At 50.0% G+C, this 19,562-nt stretch overlaps 1 protein-coding gene across 1 annotated transcript in view; it reads right to left on the reverse strand.

Moving 5' to 3' along the window:
* LOC124254005 overlaps window positions 1-19,562 on the reverse strand; it is a 69,972-nt gene that overhangs the window by 13,587 nt on the left and 36,823 nt on the right. The window contains exons 14-16 of the mRNA XM_046687869.1: window positions 17,220-17,283; window positions 11,837-11,934; window positions 5,031-5,161 (exon numbers count right to left, since the gene is read on the reverse strand). Of these exons, the coding sequence (XP_046543825.1) occupies window positions 5,031-5,161; window positions 11,837-11,934; window positions 17,220-17,283 (293 nt within the window). The remainder of the gene's footprint in view (window positions 1-5,030; window positions 5,162-11,836; window positions 11,935-17,219; window positions 17,284-19,562) is intronic.

The raw sequence follows: 19,562 nt of genomic DNA on the forward strand, positions 1-19,562 counted from the left end.
TTATCCTATCTCACTGTATGCACAATCCCACGGTTGGTAGGCGGTCGCTGATTACCCTGTTACTACCACCAGGAAAACGCGATAACCCAAGGAGGCCAGGAGAAAGCACCAACTCGATATGCAAACTCCAACTTGAGATGGGTTTCTTCACCCCTTGGCTTACACAGCATTAAAACTCTAGGGAGTTGGTGCTCCCGAATTAATGTGGTTTTTCGGCCGCAACTTTGACAAGCAAAAGGACGCAGTTTGGCAAGTAGGGCCCGCCTTCCACGATTTATCAGGTGACCCCAGTGAATTAAAGTCGAGGACCTTAATCTGGCCAGTCCCTGCTTTTGCAACTAAACTACCCCTACAGACACACGCTGGAAGGCGGTGAAAGAGGAATAGTTAGGATGCTCAACTAGTTTAACGTGCAGTACCAATCTCCCTAACATACCAAAGGTGAGAAAGGACTCAGGAGCAGAACGCTTCGAAAACCATGTAGGTAATCGGAAATCAACACTTCACTGACGTAATTGCTCAGAGAGTAGAGGTCAGTAAGCGGAGTGTCGATCATCTCTGTATGTAGCACAAGACTGGCCTCACAGTCTATCAAGTCGTAACTAATGACAGTGCAAACACACCCTACTTCCATAGGAGAGAATAATCTTAACCCAACGGAAAAAAGTACTAAGACATGGATAACATCGATATCTTTTATTATGTACAGAGCAAAACCGACCAAGCAGGATTGCTTCATCTGCGAACACGAGCCGATGACAACTGCTGCGCCAGGACCAGGGGGCCGAACTGATGGAGACCTTCCACGTCTGTAACTGAGAAGTCCCTCAGGTAGTGTGAAGCAAACACCGTATCTGATCGCCAAAAACAGCCCTCCATGATGGACTGCAGGGAACAATTTCTGTGAAGAGCCATGGTGGAGGCAAGAGCACGCGTGTCATGGGGCTTCGGCGTTGACTGTGGAGGCAGTTCAGCAAAGGCATAGGCACACAGGATCGTAGTTCTCATCCAAAACGCCAAGGTAGTACGGAAGACTTCCGAGGTGGAGGCAGTAGACAATGGAATGAACAATCTCTTACGCAATCTGTGGCGATCCTGCGAGGCAACTAGGTAAATCCTTAATGCACACACCGGGCATAAGGACAGATCCTCAGTGTCGTCTGGGCCCAAAATAGTGGAGAGCGGCGGAATCGTGAATGTGCGATCCGGCTGACCTGGTACCTAATTCTTGGCAAGGAAATCCCACCGCAAACCAAGGAAAACTTTTGCATGTCTAGACCTTTCAAACCGTACCCGAGAGACATCCAGAGCATGCAACTCAGAAATACGAGCCGCCGTAGCCAAGGCCAATAAAAAGAAGGTCTTAAAGGAGACATGTTCGAATCTTTCTCCTCCAAAGGTTCATAATCAGCTGACGTGAGATGAGCAAGTACAACGGAAAGATCCCAAGCTGGAGGCCGGAACTTCCGAGATTGATCAGCCAGTTTGTAGGACCGGAGGAGAGACTGGAGTTCAGGGACAGCTTCACACCCGAGGCCGCTGCAATAACTGTGTTAAGAGCCGCCAAATAGGTAGATAGCGTAGAACCTTTGAGTTTTCTGGAGGTTCAGAGATGCTGAATGTACTCTGCCACCATCTGCGGGGACGCCGTAGTGGGGGATAAGATGCCCTTCTTCCTGCAATACGCGTCGAAGTTCTTCCATTTGTCATCATACAGTGACCTCGTAGAATTACGATGCGCTGTGGTAATGGCAGTAGCTACACGCTTAGAATAGCCCCTTAGCCGTTAATGACCGATGAAGATGCCCCAAACGTGCAGTAGGAGCGTCAACGGAGACCAGTGGAGCTGGTCGGAGTGCGGATGAACCAGTAGATCGGGTCGAACGGGAAGAGGCACGGGATCTGGTTCGGCTAGGTCTTGGAGGTTTACGAACCAACTTCTGGCCGGCCAATAGGGCGCGACCAAAAGCAGAGTTATCCTCTGAGTTGCGCGTAGCTTCACTAATACGCGAGGAAGAAGGGCCACTGGCGGGAACGCGTAAGCATTCAGGTTGTCCCATGGAATGGCTAGAGCATCGAGGTCCCAAGCCAGAAGATCCGGAATCGGTGACACAAACCGAGGCAGCTGATGGTTGAAGCAGGTGGCGAAGAGATCTACTGTCGGCGTCTACGGAAGGCAAAACGTCTGGAACACCTGAGGATGCAATTTCCATTCCGTTGGAGAGGGACGACTCGGTCGAGACAGAGAATCGGCGATGACATTCTTCACCCCCGCGGAATGTGATTGGCTCATACCATGATGTTGAGACTGTTCACCAGACCGAAGAACCGTTGGATCCACCGTAGCAGTTGAGTAGACCCCGTGGACCCCATCCTGTTGATATGCCAAACCACCGCTGCGTTGTCTGATCGGATCATGAGGGACGTTGCTCTGAGGACATCCTGCCAGTGACTGATTGCAAGCATCACTGCCCTGAACTCCAGAACGTTGATGTGACAGGTGTGATCGTCGGGAGACCACTGCCCTGCCACTTGTTAATTGAGAAGATGAGCTCCCCACCCGTGTAGAGACGCGTCCACATACAGGTGGTGAGACGGAACAAACGGCCAATCCGGGAACACCGGGAGGAAGCGCCGATCCGGGAACACCGGGAGAAAGCGTCGATCCGGGAGCACCAGTCGTAAGCGCCGAACCAGGACCACCAGTAGTAAGCACCGATCAGGGACCACCAGTAGTAAGCGCCGATCCGGAAGTAAGCGCCGAACCGAGATCACCAGTAGTAAGCGCCGATCTGGGCACACGGGTAGTAAGCGCCGAACGGAGACCACCAGTAGTAAGCGCCGAATCGAAACCACCAGTTGTAAGCGCCGATCCGGGAACACCGAAAGGAAGCGTCTAACCAGGCAAGCCGGTAGTAAGCGCAGATCTGGGAGCACCGGTAATAAGCGCCGAACTGGGAACACCAGTAGTAAGCGCCGATCTGGGAACCCCAGTAGTAAGCGCCGATCCGGGAACACTGGGAGGAAGCGCCAATCCGGGAGCACCGGTAATAAGCGCCGAACTGGGAACACCAGTAGTAAGCGCCGATCCGGGACCACCAGTAGTAAGCGCCGAACCAGGAACACCAGTAGTAAGCGCCGATTTCGGACCACCAGTAGTACGCGCCGATCTGGGACCACCAGTAGTAAGCGCCGATCCGGGAATACCGGGAGGAAGCGCCGATCCGGGAACACCGAGAGAAAGCGCCGATCCGGGAGCACCAGTAGTAAAAGCGCCGATCTGGGACCACCAGTAGTAAGCGCCGAACCAGGACCACCAGTAATAAGCACCGATCAGGGACCACCAGTAGTAAGCGCCGATCCGGAGAAAGCGCCCGAACCGAGATCACCAGTAGTAAAGCGCCGATCTGGGCACACGGGTAGTAAAGCGCCCGAGCGGAGACCACCAGTAGTAAGCGCCGAATCGAAACCACCAGTTGTAAGCGCCGATCCGGGAACACCGAAAGGAAGCGTCTAACCAGGCAAGCGGTAGTAAAGCGCCGATCTGGGAGCACCGGTAATAAAGCGCCGAACTGGGAACACCAGTAGTAAGCGCCGATCTGGGAACCCCAGTAGTAAAGCGCCGATCCGAGAACACTGGGAGGAAGCGCCAATCCGGGAACACGGTAATAAAAGCGCCGAACTGGGAACACCAGTAGTAAGCGCCCGATCCGGGACCACCAGTAGTAAAAGCGCCCGAACCAGGAACACCAGTAGTAAAGCGCCCGATCTGGGACCACCCAAGTAGTAAAGCGCCGGGAATACCGGGAGGAAGCGCCCGATCGGGAGGACCACGAGAAAGCGCCGATCAGTAGTAAGGGAGCACCAGTAGTAAAGCGCCGATCCGGGAATACCGGGAGGAAGCGCCGATCCGGGAACACCGAGAGAAAGCGCCGATCCGGGAGCACCAGTAGTAAGCGCCGAACCAGGACCACCAGTAGTAAGCACCGATCTGGGACCACCAGTAGTAATCGCCGATCGGTGAACACCGGGAGGAAGCGCCGATCCGGAAGCGTCGATCCGGTAGTAAGCGCCGAACCGAGATCACCAGTAGTTAGTGCCGATCTGGGCACACAGGTAGTAAGCGCCGAACGGAGACCACCAGTAGTAAGCGCCGAACCGAAACCACCAGTTGTAAGAACCGATCCGGGAACAACGGTAGGAAGCGCTGGACCGTACACACCGGTAGTAAGCGCCGATCCGGGAACACCAGGAGAAAGCGCCGAACCGGGAGTACTAGTAGGAAGCGCCGAATTGGACACAAGCGGCGCTCTAACCGATATCTGGCCTAAAGGAAACGACGCTTGTGAGGCAAGAGGCGCACTCGAATAATGTGGTGGTCTAGAATCAAGTGACACATTCGACTGAACCACCGAATGAGAACCAGACGAAGGAACAACCACCGTAGACAGATGAGGCTGTGGAGAGGACGTAGTTAACACCACAACCCTAGGTGGAGACGAGTCTTCCAACGTGATGAGGTTTCGGCCACGCGGTCGCAACAGTTGTCTTAAGTTCTCACTAAGGTAGGAATCAGACGCCTCTTCTAGAAAATCCTCAATAGGAGACGGGGGCCTCGAATGACTAAGTGTATTTATTCAACAATTTCTAACACAAACATAAACATTTTGAATTACTTTAGCATCCAAAATAAGTATCATCTGCCATTTGCTGAACTGTTTCAGGCTAATACTGGTATATGTTGTTCTGAACCAACAATAAATATCTGGTACCACACAAAACAAATCAAACAGCAGAATCACATTTCTGATGGCCTCATCTCTATCACTGCACAATATCCAATTGTTGGACATTGCCTACTTGATGGCTAATCACAATGAATTCCCAACTGCTTGGCACCTGTCAACCTCATGGACTGAGCCTTAACCAAAGAATTCACTATTATGCAATGCGTTCTATGTCAGGCTCAGAACTTATCACTCTGACATGAGTGCCCCAGCTTACCGATGGTCGCAGATCCTGATGCTCACCTGTTCTGCTCCTTCTTCAGATGATCCTTGAGTTTGTCCACCTCCAGTGCAAAGTCCCTCTTCATCCCGGACAACAGCGTCTTGTAGTAGTTGGAGGAAGGGTCTGCACCGACGTCCTGGGGTGGGGCAGGCTACAACCGCAGATGATGTGGACATCAATATATTCATAACCAAGTCCCTAATCTATAGTAGTGCTGTTTACCTCCTTGATGTTTAATATATATATATGTATATGTTTTGGTTTCTTAATTAGTTCAAGTTTGTAGGATATATCTTCCATCACCAAAGCTAGTCTCTGAATGTCTGCCTGAAATCAGTCAGCTCACAACACTAATTTACCTCAGATAAGAGAAAAAATACAACTACAAATAACTCTTCATACATCATTTGTAAATTGTACTGAATTTAACCAAACCTGAAGAGGTTTTAAATTATTCGAAGAGAGTCGTCCTTGGGGTACATATTATGCATTTTCCAAGCTGAAAATGTCCTGTGACAGTTGTATCAATGTTTTTTGAATAAAAAGATTGTACAATAAATAAACTCTTTTATTTATTATACGGCCCCCACCTCACGGAGTTACCTCCAGTTGAGCATGCACACCAACTGGGTAAGCACCTAGGCCAAGTATCATCATTCCTTCTGCTGAATACATCAGTGAACAGAATTGCGGGGAGGCGGGAGGCCCTACCCCAAGGACGACTCTCTTCGAAGAATTTAAAACCTCTTCAGGTTTGGTTAATTCTTCTTCATAGAGATCGTCCTTGGGGTACATATTATGCATAAACACAGACTCCCAAAGACCGGAGGCCAGGGAGGAGGGAATTCTGTCCAAGCACACACAAATAGCTATCGTTAATGGGAAAAAAGTTAACAGACGCCATAACACTCACCTGTCACATGTCCCAGTTTAGCTTCCGCGAGAGGCATTATGGGAGGGGAACTGACAGGGAGGATTTGTGCTCAAAGACGACCTCCATATGTTAGCATAGGCAATCACACATGGTACGAATGTCAACAAAGCCCCACCCACCACGTGTCGATTAGTGAGCACCGTAGGGGGGAATGTCAAAACCGCTCACAATCGACTAATTACTCCTGAGAGAATCGAAAGGGGGTAGTTAGCTCCCAGTAGCAGACATGTCAATAACACACAGTATTGTACAGTAGCGTCAAACAAAACCAATGAACCAAGACTCACTTGGTCAGGGTGGCAGGACACTGTCCACTGGAGAGAACAGAACGGCCAAAGCTCGCACGATTACGGGAATGTGTATCGAGCTGATAGTGCCGTATAAACGTGCTTGGCCGGCTCCAAATAGCGGCAGAGCAGATCTCTTCAATGGGGAGTGCCGATGCAAAAGCTTTTGATGCGGCTACTGCCCTGACCGAGTGAGCCTTCAACCCCTCAGGGGGAGGCTTGCCCTTAGCCTGATAAGCGGCACAAATACACGAAACAAGCCAGCGAGACAAAGTCTGCTTGCTCGCTGGCAGACCAGCCTTCCGCCACCGTAACAACAGAACAGCTGGGTACCCGTGCAGTTCCCCGCGTTCGTTTGATATAGACTTTGAGTGTCTTCACGGACATCCAACGGGTGAGTGCTCGTAGGAGAGGTCCCGATGTGGAAGGCTGGGTAAGAGTGGGAAGTTCGATAGGAGCTGTCACATGGAAAGCGTGATCGACCTTCGGCCGGGTAGCAAGTATCCGGGGAGGAATAATACTGACACGATCAGTGTGAAACACAGTCAGCGCCCGGGTCGGACGACATAGCATGTAAATCGCCGACCCTACGCCCAGATGTTACCGCCACCAGAAAAACAGCCTTCCAAGTTAACAACTGAATGGAAATAGCCGATAGGTGTGAGAAAGTTGGACGGACAGCCAATCTAGCACAATTGACAAATCCCAAGGTGGACTGGCACGCCTGAGAGCAGGTCGAACCGTTCAGCCAGCCAGCTGAAAGCGCTGTCTGAGAGGGTGCTGCCCCAGAAGAGCACCATCGACAGGGGTGTGAAAAGTGGAAATAGCGGTGGAGTAGCCACGAATGGTGAAGCCGCTAGGCCTTCTTCCAAACGAGCTTGCAAAACTCCAATACTCGGACTAAATCCGCGAGAAAGGGATCTGCAATCCCCTATCTGAACACCAGCGGCGCATAAGCGGGACCACCTATCCTCATACTGAACATTTGTCGAATCCGCCTACCGAAGCCAGAATTGTGTCTGCAACTGCTGCAGGAATTCAGCGTGCCTCGAGGCTAGACCTGACAGAGGCCAAGCCACCCACTGAATCCGTGGATTTGGGTGGGCTCCGTTCTGAGTGAGAATGTCCGGTCGTAAAGGTAATAGAACAGGAGGCTGAGCCAGAAACCTGAGAATTACCGGAAACCAGCTCTGTGACGGCCAAAGCGGTGCCAGTAGCACAAGCAGCCGAGCTGGCTGGGTGGACAGCTGTGAAAGGACACGGGAATGAGTGGTAGCGGCGGGGAGCATCCAGAGCACTTTGCCCGTCCAATCCAGCAGGAAGGCGCCGGCAGCCAGCGCCCTGGGTCCGGTATTCGAGAGCAGAACACGGGTGTCTGATTCGTCCCGCCGGACGCAAACAGATCCACCTGAACGACCCGTACAACTGGGAGAGAACTCTGAATATCTGCCTGTCGAGCATCCACTCGTGCGGGGCCAGGATCCGGCGAGAGAGCGCGTCTGCTCGCACGTTCTCCAGCCCCGGGAGATAAACAGGGAGTACCTGACAATCGCACTGGTCGTACCAGAGTAGAAAGTCCCACGCCTCCTGAAGAAGCGTTCGGGACACCGTGCCGCCCTGCTTCAGGATGTACGACATGGCCGTCTGGTTGTCCAACTGAAGACGGACTACCTGGCCACGGACATGCTCTCTGAAGCGTTCGAAAACCAACCGCACAGCTCTCAGTTCCAACACGTTGATGTGAAGGTGGGCTTCTGCTTCGGACCAGAGTCCGGACACCGACAGACTGCCCAGAACACCCCCCCAGCCCGTGAGGGACGCATCGGTCTGATCTGTGAGAGCTGGCGTCGGGATTTCCAAGGGGATCCCCCTGGTGAGATTCCCGACATTGGTCCACCACTGAAGGTGAGGTGTCAGGTCCTCCTTGTGAGCCTTGCCAAAGCTTGCTGTATAGGGCGCATCCTCAACCGCGCCCGCCACACTACAGAGATCGTCGCCGCCATATGGCCCAGTAGACGGAGCCAAGTCCGTGCTGGTGCCTGGGGCTGGGAGAGGAACGAAGATACCACCTCCCGAACTCTGGTGATCCGGTCGGGCGACAAGGAAACGAGATCCTTGTTTGTTTGGAATCGCGCCCCAAGAAAAACCAAGTCCTGGGTGGGTACCAGGTCGGATTTCTTGAGGTTGATGATCCACCCCAGTCGAATTAGAATGTCTATCACTGTGTGAGTAGCATCTAGACTCGCTGGCTGTGTTAGTGCTCCGAGCAACCAGTCGCCGAGGTAAGGGTAACAACGCCTTCCTTGCGGCGGCGAGGGTAGCCGGGACTAACATGAGCTTGGTGAGCGCCCTTGGGGCAGTCGATATGCCGAAGGGAGCACCCTGAATTGGTAACACATCCCGTCGTAAAGAGAACCCGAAGGTACTGCTTGAACGATGGATGTATGGGCACATGCAGAATACGCATCCTTTAGGTCGATTGACGTGAGCCAATCGCCGGGCTGAACAGATGAGATCACCGAGCGCAGTGTCTCCATCTTGAAGGATGGTACTTCTAGCATGCGGTTCAACCCCTTGAGGTTGAGAATGGGACGGAACCCGCCGTCTTTCTTCGGGAGAGGAAGCGTGGAGTAAAATCCCGCCTGTTCCTCTCCCGTTGGAATCGCTTCGATTGCGGACTTGTCCAGCAGAGCCTGAACGTCGCCGCGCAATATGTCGCCCTTGCCTGACATGGCGGGCACGGAGTCGCGCGATGCCGGTGAAGTCAGGCGGACCTCGCTTCCACAGTGGTAAATGGCCTACACTGATGGTGGACAGCACCCAAGTGTTTTGTGTAGCCTTCTCCCATTCCGGCAGGAATGGAGAGAGGCGGCCTCCCACTGGGTCGTCGGGTAAGAGCGTATGCGTCGTCCCGAGTAGCGGAGCTGACTGGGCGTGACACACGGCTTGAACGACAGCCTGATGGGTTAACGGGAGGTCGGGGCAGACCTCCCGCGCCCGCAAAAAGGCTGGGAGCTAGTCGAGGACTGCTCCTTGCCCTTACCCTTGGCGGACCTGTGCCTCCGCTTACCCCTGCCAAGCGGCCGAAGCCAGCCAGCAGACTCGGGTGTAGGCTGCACCCCGGCGGAGGAAGGTGGAACGGGAGCACGGGGGCGAGACACCCGCGGGTGCTCCAACAAGGCCTTAGAGTCCTTGAAGGAGGTAGCTGCAGCGGCAGCCTCCCGTATGACCTGCTGTGCCCCTGGAAAGAGGGTCGCTCCCAGACGGAAGGGGAGGGCCAGCAAGGTCTGCTGTGTCGCTGCCGAGTAACGAGACGTCGACAACCACAGCTTGCGCATCCCCATGACTGCGCACATCACCGTCGACACAGCGGACCGCAAAGAGTCGCGCGCGAGGTGGGCCTGTACTTCAGATAGCTGACGGAGCAGCACGACATGCGGCTAAACGTCACCAGCATGCCCCTCCGCCTCCAGGGTCGACCTCTGTATCGAGGAGAGGTAGGCCTCATGGACCACCACCCTGACCTGCTGCATAGCGTTCCTGTAAACCTCCTCATAGGTACGGTACGCATGCTGCAGGGGGGCGCCCGGGAGGGCAAACGGTGGAGTAACACGCCCTTGCCGAGCAGCCGGAGCTGCTCCGGAGGAAGCCGAGCCTCCCCCCAAGGCGACTGAAGTAAAAACACACTCGTCCACGATAGGTACCACGAACAGGGAATCCTCCCCAAGCTGGTATCTCCTGACAAGCTCCGGCAAGTCAAAACGGAGGCGAGAACCAGACAAGAGGGGATCCACCACGTCCTAACGAGGGCAGAATGCGGAGCTGCGTCTGCGTAGGCTGCCTAGGGGCAAACGCCTCGGCTGGCAAGTGGAACTCAGCCGAGTCCGAGCTGCTAACAGGCACCGCGGCCTGGGGTAGGTACTCGGCAATTCTTTGCCTGACCTCCTGCAGAGCCGAAGAGAAACGGAAGGCACCCTCCTGCTCCTCAACCTCCCCAGTATCCATCGACTCGGCGCCCGAGCCCGAGTCTGAGGCTGGGTCTCCTCGCGAAAGGACCCGAACCCCGACCCGGTGGGCTGCCTAGCACTAGGAACAACAGAGAGGGAGGAGCAGACAGAGTGCCCCGTGTCAGTGCCTGCAGGCGTGCACGGACCCCGGTCCCGAGACGCTGGAGGCATACCAGGCAGAACTGGTGCCTCCGCTCTCATGGGGCGGGAGGGCGCAGGGATCGGAACCCCAGGAATCATCAACGGTCCCTGCGCCAACTCCGCGAGGGGGACTGGGAGCACCTCCCTCTCCGGGGCAGCCGAGGCGTCCGGACCCGAAGCCAGAGGCAACAGGTCGACAGACGCCTCAAGGCCTAGGGATCGAGCTGGGCTCGGCGATCCCCCCCCAAGACTCTCCGCCCCACGCTCAGAGTGGGCGAAAAACTCCTGCCTGTCAAAACCGCTACCAGGAGCGGGAGCAGGGGACTGGCTACGGGATTTTTTCCCTTTAGACTTTTTAGCCTTAGACGGGGGGACCTGGGTAAGTTCCCCTTCCGCCTCCCGCATCTCTCTATAAAAGAGAGTATCGGCAGCCCTCCGCTTCTGAGCCCGGGGGGAAAACCCCATACAAATTTCACAGGTTTCGGCCTCATGGCCGGTCTTCTCTAGGCAGACAATACATTTGTCGTGCCTGTCGGCCCGTGGAATACTTTGTCCACAGACCGAACAGGAGGAAAACGCCTGAAAGCAAACACGCAAGCATGTAGCTAACGGCGGACCAGCAGCATATATACACGTAGAAAACATTGAAAAATACGTGAAGGCTACCACGGGAAGAAATAGTTGGTTCAATACGCAATATTACAACCACGTGGCACTCGAAACTTCCCGCCATGGCAGAGCAACATGTGCGTAAACCACGGGAAAGTTAGCGTAAAATAATTAATACAAAGTCACAATTATGAAACAACCGACTGCAAAGCTTTACTGTTCCTTTTGCAAAGGTAATAAAGACCATACATACAGGTGGTGTTCCAGACATTATTCTTTTTCATTCTGAAAAGGTCAGCTCTGCTCGACACATGCGTCTGTTAGGGGCAGTGACAGCAGAAGGAATGATGATACGGGCCTAGGTGCTTACCCAGTTGGTGCGCATGCGCAACGGGAGGTAACTCCGTGAGGTGGGGGCTGTATAATAAATAAAAGAGTTTATTTATTGTACAATCTTTTTATTCAAAAAACATTGATACAACTGTCACAGGACATTTTCAGCTTGGAAAATGCATAATATGTACCCCAAGGACGATCTCTATGAAGAAGAATTCCTGTTTCAGAATACATCTTGTACTTCTTTACCATGACCTGAAGGACATCTGCAAAACTGTCAGCACAATGTTTTACTTCAAAGTATCATTTCTTTAATGAGTGGATTGATTTGGCTAAGTGTAAATTGTGTCACTTTGTTTTTTTCTCTCACTTTGAATAACATATTTTGCTTTTTAGTAGAGCCGAGCATGTCAGAGATCACTGGTATTTACCACTGGTGAAACAAAGGACTTACAACCAGCAGATTCTGGCAATGACAAGAAACACACCTAAGGCCACTACCCCTGACATACCTCTGTGGGCATCTCTACCACTGGCTCGGGGCCTCTTGGTGCTACGGCAGCAGGCTGAGAGTAGATTTCCAGGCTCTCTTTGAGTAGCTTGACTTGCTCTGTTCAATACACCATAAGCGTTGGTAGACCGATCTTTGATTCCACAAATAAATCAATCATTCATGTCAGCTGACACTGACATTTTAAATAGTTATTTTGACATGAAAATATATTGAATATTTTTCTACATATTGCATTTGGCAAATATTCTTTGAAAGGTTAAAATGTCAGTGTCAGCTGACATGAATGATTGATTTACAATTTACACTGGGACAATGGGACAATGGGACAATCAGACATAGAGAAGACAGTGAGGTATGAAACAGACAATGGGACAATCAGACATAGAGCAGACAGTGAGGTATGAACCAGATAATGAGACAATCAGACATAGAGCAGACAGTGAGGTATGAACCTGACAATGGTAAAATCGGACATAGAGCAGACAGTGAGGTATGAACCAGACAATGAGACAATCAGACATAGAGCAGACAATCGGACATAGAGCAGACAGTGAGGTATGAACCAGACAATGGTAAAATCGGACATAGAGCAGACAGTGAGGTATGAACCAGACAATGGGACAATGAGACATAGAGCAGACAGTGAGGTATGAACAAGACAATGGTAAAATCGGACACAGAGCAGACAGTGAGGTATGAACCAGACAATGGGACAATCAGACATAGAGCAGACAATCTGACATGGAGCAGACAGTGAGGTATGAACCAGACAATGGGACAATCAGACATAGAGCAGACAGTGAGGTATGAACCAGACAATGGGACAATCAGACATAGAGCAGACAGTGAGGTATGAACCAGACAATGGGACAATCAGACATAGAGCAGACAGTGAGGTATGAACCAGACAATGGGACAATCAGACATAGAGCAGACAGTGAGGTATGAACCAGACAATGGGACAATCAGACATAGAGCAGACAGTGAGGTATGAACCAGACAATGGGACAATCAGACATAGAGCAGACAGTGAGGTATGAACCAGACAATGGGACAATCAGACATAGAGCAGACAATCGGACATAGAGCAGACAGTGAGGTATGAACCAGACAATGGGACAATCAGACATAGAGCAGACAGTGAGGTATGAACCAGACAATGGGACAATGGGACAATGAGACATAGAGCAGACAGTGAGGTATGAAACAGACAATGGGACAATCAGACATAGAGCAGACAGTGAGGTATGAACCAGACAATGGGACAATCAGACATAGAGCAGACAGTGAGGTATGAAACAGACAATGAGACAATGAGACAGAGCAGACAGTGAGGTATGAAACAGACAATGAGACAATCAGACATAGAGCAGACAGTGAGGTATGAACCAGACAATGGGACAATCAGACATAGAGCAGACAGTGAGGTATGAAACAGACAATGAGACAATGAGACAGAGCAGACAGTGAGGTATGAAACAGACAATGAGACAATCAGACATAGAGCAGACAGTGAAGTATGAACAAGACATTGGTACAATCGGACATAGAGCAGACAGTGAGGTATGAACCAGACAATGAGACAATCGGACATAGAGCAGACAGTGAGGTATGAACCAGACAATGGTAAAATCGGACATAAAGCAGACAGTGAGGTATGAACCAGACAATGGGACAATGAGATATAGAGCAGACAATCGGACATAGAGCAGAGAGTGAGGTATGAACCAGACAATGAGACAATCAGACATAGAGCAGACAATCGGACATAGAGCAGACAGTGAGGTATAAACCAGACAATGGTAAAATCGGACATAGAGCAGACAGTGAGGTATGAACCAGACAATGGGACAATCAGACATAGAGCAGACAGTGAGGTATGAACAAGACAATGGTAAAATCGGACACAGAGCAGACAGTGAGATATGAACCAGACAATGGGACAATCAGACATAGAGCAGACAATCTGACATGGAGCAGACAGTGAGGTATGAACCAGACAATGGGACAATCAGACATAGAGCAGACAGTGAGGTATCAACCAGACAATGGGACAATCAGACATAGAGCAGACAGTGAGGTATCAACCAGACAATGGGACAATCAGACATAGAGCAGACAGTAAGGTATGAAACAGACAATGGGACAATCAGACATAGAACAGACAGTGAGGTATGAACCAGACAATGGGACAATCAGACATAGAGCAGACAGTGAGGTATCAACCAGACAATGGGACAATCAGACATAGAGCAGACAGTGAGGTATGAACCAGACAATGGGACAATCAGACATAGAGCGAACAATCGGACATAGAGCAGACAGTGAGGTATAAACCAGACAATGGGACAATCAGACATAGAGCAGACAGTGAGGTATGAACCAGACAAGCGGGACAATGAGACATAGAGCAGACAGTGAGGTATGAACCAGACAATGGGACAATCAGACGCCGAGAGCAGACAGTGAGGTATCAACCAGACAATGGGACAATCAGACATAGAGCAGACAGTGAGGTATGAACCAGACAATGGGACAATCAGACATAGAACGAACAGTGAGGTATGAAACAGACAATCAGACATAGAGCAGACAGTGAAAGGTATAGAGCAGACAGTGAGGTATGAAACAGACAATGAGACAATCGGACAAAGAACAGACAGTGAGGTATAAACCAGACAATGGGACAATGGGACAATGAGACATAGAGCAGACAGTGAGGTATGAAACAGACAATGGGACAATCAGACATAGAGCAGACAGTGAGGTATGAACCAGACAATGGGACAATCAGACATAGAGCAGACAGTGAGGTATGAAACAGACAATGAGACAATGAGACAGAGCAGACAGTGAGGTATGAAACAGACAATGAGACAATCAGACATAGAGCAGACAGTGAGGTATGAACCAGACAATGGGACAATCAGACATAGAGCAGACAGTGAGGTATGAAACAGACAATGAGACAATGAGACAGAGCAGACAGTGAGGTATGAAACAGACAATGAGACAATCAGACATAGAGCAGACAGTGAAGTATGAACAAGACATTGGTACAATCGGACATAGAGCAGACAGTGAGGTATGAACCAGACAATGAGACAATCGGACATAGAGCAGACAGTGAGGTATGAACCAGACAATGGTAAAAATCGGACATAAAGCAGACAGTGAGGTATGAACCAGACAATGGGACAATGAGATATAGAGCAGACAATCGGACATAGAGCAGAAAGTGAGGTATGAACCAGACAATGAGACAATCAGACATAGAGCAGAGACAATCGGACATAGAGCAGACAGTGAGGTATAAACCAGACAATGGTAAAATCGGACATAGAACAGACAGTGAGGTATGAACAGACAATGGGACAATCAGACATAGAGAGCAGACAGTGAGGTATGAACAAGACAATGGTAAATCGGACACAGAGCAGACAGTGAGATATGAACCAGACAATGGGACAATCAGACATAGAGCAGACAATCTGACATGGAGCAGACAGTGAGGTATGAACCAGACAATGGGACAATCAGACATAGAGCAGACAGTGAGGTATGAACCAGACAATGGGACAATCAGACATAGAGCAGACAGTGAGGTATCAACCAGACAATGGGACAATCAGACATAGAGCAGACAGTAAGGTATGAAACAGACAATGGGACAATCAGACATAGAACAGACAGTGAGGTATGAACCAGACAATGGGACAATCAGACATAGAGCAGACAGTGAGGTATCAACCAGACAATGGGACAATCAGACATAGAGCAGACAGTGAGGTATGAACCAGACAATGGGACAATCAGACATAGAGCAGACAATCGGACATAGAGCAGACAGTGAGGTATAAACCAGACAATGGGACAATCAGACATAGAGCAGACAGTGAGGTATGAACCAGACAACGGGACAATGAGACATAGAGCAGACAGTGAGGTATGAACCAGACAATGGGACAATCAGACATAGAGCAGACAGTGAGGTATGAACCAGACAATGGGACAATCAGACATAGAGCAGACAGTGAGGTATGAACCAGACAATGGGACAATCAGACATAGAGCAGACAGTGAGGTATGAAACAGACAATCAGACATAGAGCAGACAGTGAGGTATGAAACAGACAATGAGACAGAGCAGACAGTGAGGTATGAAACAGACAATGAGACAATGAGACATAGAGCAGACAGTGAGGTATGAACCAGACAATGAGACAATCGGACATAGAACAGACAGTGAGGTATGAACCAGACAAAGGTAAAATCGGACATAGAGCAGACAGTGAGGTATGAAACAGACAATGGGACAATGAGACATAGAGCAGACAATCGGACATAGAGCAGACAGTGAGGTATGAACCAGACAATGGGACAATCAGACATAGAGCAGACAGTGAGGTATGAACCAGACAATGGGACAATGAGACATAGAGCAGAGAGTGAGGTATGAACCAGACAATGAGACAGAGCAGACAGTGAGGTATGAACCAGACAATGGGACAATCAGACATAGAGCAGACAGTGAGGTATGAACCAGACAATGGGACAATCAGACATAGAGCAGACAGTGAGGTATGAACCAGACAATGGGACAATCAGACATAGAGCAGACAGTGAGGTATGAACCAGACAATGGGACAATGAGACATAGAGCAGACAATCGGACATAGAGCAGACAGTGAGGTATGAACCAGACAATGGGACAATCAGACATAGAGCAGACAGTGAGGTATGAACCAGACAATGGGACAATCAGACATAGAGCAGACAGTGAGGTATGAAACAGACAATCAGACATAGAGCAGACAGTGAGGTATGAAACAGACAATGAGACAATCAGACAGAGCAGACAGTGAGGTATGAAACAGACTATGAGACAATCAGACATAGAGCAGACAGTGAAGTATGAACAAGACAATGGTACAATCGGACATAGAGCAGACAGTGAGGTATGAACCAGACAATGAGACAATCGGACAAAGAACAGACAGTGAGGTATAAACCAGACAATGGGACAATCGGACATAGAGCAGACAGTGAGGTATGAACCAGACAATGGGACAATCAGACATAGAGCAGACAGTGAGGTATGAACCAGACAATCAGACATAGAGCAGACAGTGACTCAACAGGACACAAGAGAGATGGACTATGAGACATGAAGCAGACAGTGGAACAATGATCCATGAGGCAGACAGTGGAACAATGAGACATGAGGCAGACAGTGGAACAATGAGCCATGAGGCAGACAGTGGAACAATGAGCCATGAGGCAGACAGTGGAACAATGAACCATGAGGCAGACAGTGGAACAATGAGACATGAGGCAGACAGTGGAACAATGAGCCATGAAGCAGACTGGGGACAACTCACGCTTTTCCTTAGACAGCTGTTCTTCCAGTTCATCGATGCGACTACTCAGGTTGTTGACTATCATCTGACAAATTACAATGGAGTATCACGTTTTACCATCAAGGAAGTGACACATGACTGTTTTTATGAACATGTAGTCCTAAAACACAACATCAACACATAAACAACTGAATACTGATCCAAGTGACAGAACAATCTATTCAACCTGGTCCTACAAAATGTTGATAGGACTACAATGTGTATTATCTACACTACTGATTCCATACTGGATGTACTCATCCTGTACCCTGTGTACTAATAGCAACAGTTCGGAAAGAACATGTACCTATTTAGTTGCCCTTTGTATGTATAGTGAAAGTAATGAATCTCTATTGTATGTTGTGACCCTATCACACTAACACTGTAGTCGGTATGTTGATCTTGTATTCTCCACTGAATCTGGATTAGGTGTGTCAGCAACAAGTTCTTATGATCAAATGGAGATAACTTAACTACCATGACTGTTAATGAAGATAAAGATTCAGTGAGTTGGGAAAAGTCTACTGTTGCTAGTTGGAGTAAGTGATCCAATGTTAGGTATATAGTATACACATTGACCCTGTGCCCTTGGTACACCTTCTCGGTACACCGGATTGTGCCCTGAGTACACCTGTGTCTGTGTACTGACCCTGTATCTGTGTACACCGGATTGTGCCCTGATGTACTGACCTTATAGCTCTGTATCTGTGTACACCCACCTGTGTACTGACCCTGTATCTGTGTACTGACCCTGTATCTGTACTGACCCTGTATCTGTGTACTGACCCTGTATCTGTGTACTGACCCGGTATCTGTGTACTGACCCTGTATCTGTGTACTGACCCTGTATCTGTGTACTGACCCTGTATCTGTGTACTGACCCAGTATCTGTGTACTGACCCAGTATCTGTGTACTGACCCTGTATCTGTGTACTGACCCTGTATCTGTGTACTGACCCTGTGTACTGACCCTGTGTACTGACCCTGTATCTGTGTACTGACCCTGTATCTGTGTACTGACCCTCTGTGTACTGTATCTGTGTACTGTACTGACCCTGTGTACTGACCCAGTATCTGTGACCCTGTGTACTGACCTGTATCTGTGTACTGACCCTGTGTACTGACCCTGTATCTGTGTACTGACCCTGTATCTGTGTACTGACCCTGTATCTGTGTACTGACCCTGTATCTGTGTACTGACCCTGTGTACTGACCCGTGTATCTGTGTACTGACCCTGTGTACTGACCCTGTGTACTGACCCTGTATCTGTGTACTGACCCTGTATCTGTGTACTGACCTGTATCTGTGTACTGACCCCATCTGTGTACTGACCCTGTGTACTGACCCCTGTATCTGTGTACTGTACTGACCCTGTATCTGTGTACTGACCCATGTACTGTCTGTGTACTGACCCCCTGTGTACTGTGTATCTGTGTACTGACCTGTATCTGTGTACTCTGTGTATCTGTGTACTGACCCTGTGTGTGTATCTGTGTACTGACCCTGTATATCTGTGTACTGACTGACCCTGTATCTGTGTACTGACCCGGTATCTGTGTACTGACCCTGTATCTGTGTACTGACCTCTGTGTACTGACCCTGTGTACTGACCCTGTATCTGTGTACTGACCCTCAGGTATCTGTGTACTGACCCTGTGTACTGACCCTGTATCTGTGTACTGACCCTGTATCTGTGTACTGACCCCCTGTGTACTGACTGACCCCTGTGTGTATCTGTGTACTGACCCTGTATCTGTGTACTGACCCTGTATCTGTGTACTGACCCTGTATCTGTGTACTGACCCTGTGTACTGACCCTGTATCTGTGTACTGACCCTGTGTACTGACCCTGTATCTGTGTACTGACCCTGTGTACTGACCCTGTATCTGTGTACTGACCCAGTATCTGTGTACTGACCCTGTGTACTGACCCGGTATCTGTGTACTGACCCTGTGTACTGACCCTGTGTACTGATCCGGTATCTGTGTACTGACCCGGTATCTGTGTACTGACCCTGTGTACTGACCCGGTACCTGTGTACTGACCCGGTATCTGTGTACTGACCAGGTATCTGTGTACTGACCCTGTGTACTGACCCTGTACTGACCCTGTATCACTGTGTACTGTGTACTGACCCTGTATCTGTGTACTGACCCTGTATCTGTGTACTGACCCTGTATCTGTGTACTGACCCTGTGTGTACTGACCCTGTGTACTGACCCTGTATCTGTGTACTGACCCTGTGTACTGTATCTGTGTACTGACCCTGTGTACTGACCCTGTGTATCTGTGTACTGACCCTGTGTACTCTGTGTACTGACCC

This window comes from Haliotis rubra, unplaced genomic scaffold, assembly GCF_003918875.1.
Source record: "Haliotis rubra isolate DU_JTF1 unplaced genomic scaffold, ASM391887v1 Scf56, whole genome shotgun sequence".
NCBI classification, from domain to species: domain Eukaryota; kingdom Metazoa; phylum Mollusca; class Gastropoda; order Lepetellida; family Haliotidae; genus Haliotis; species Haliotis rubra.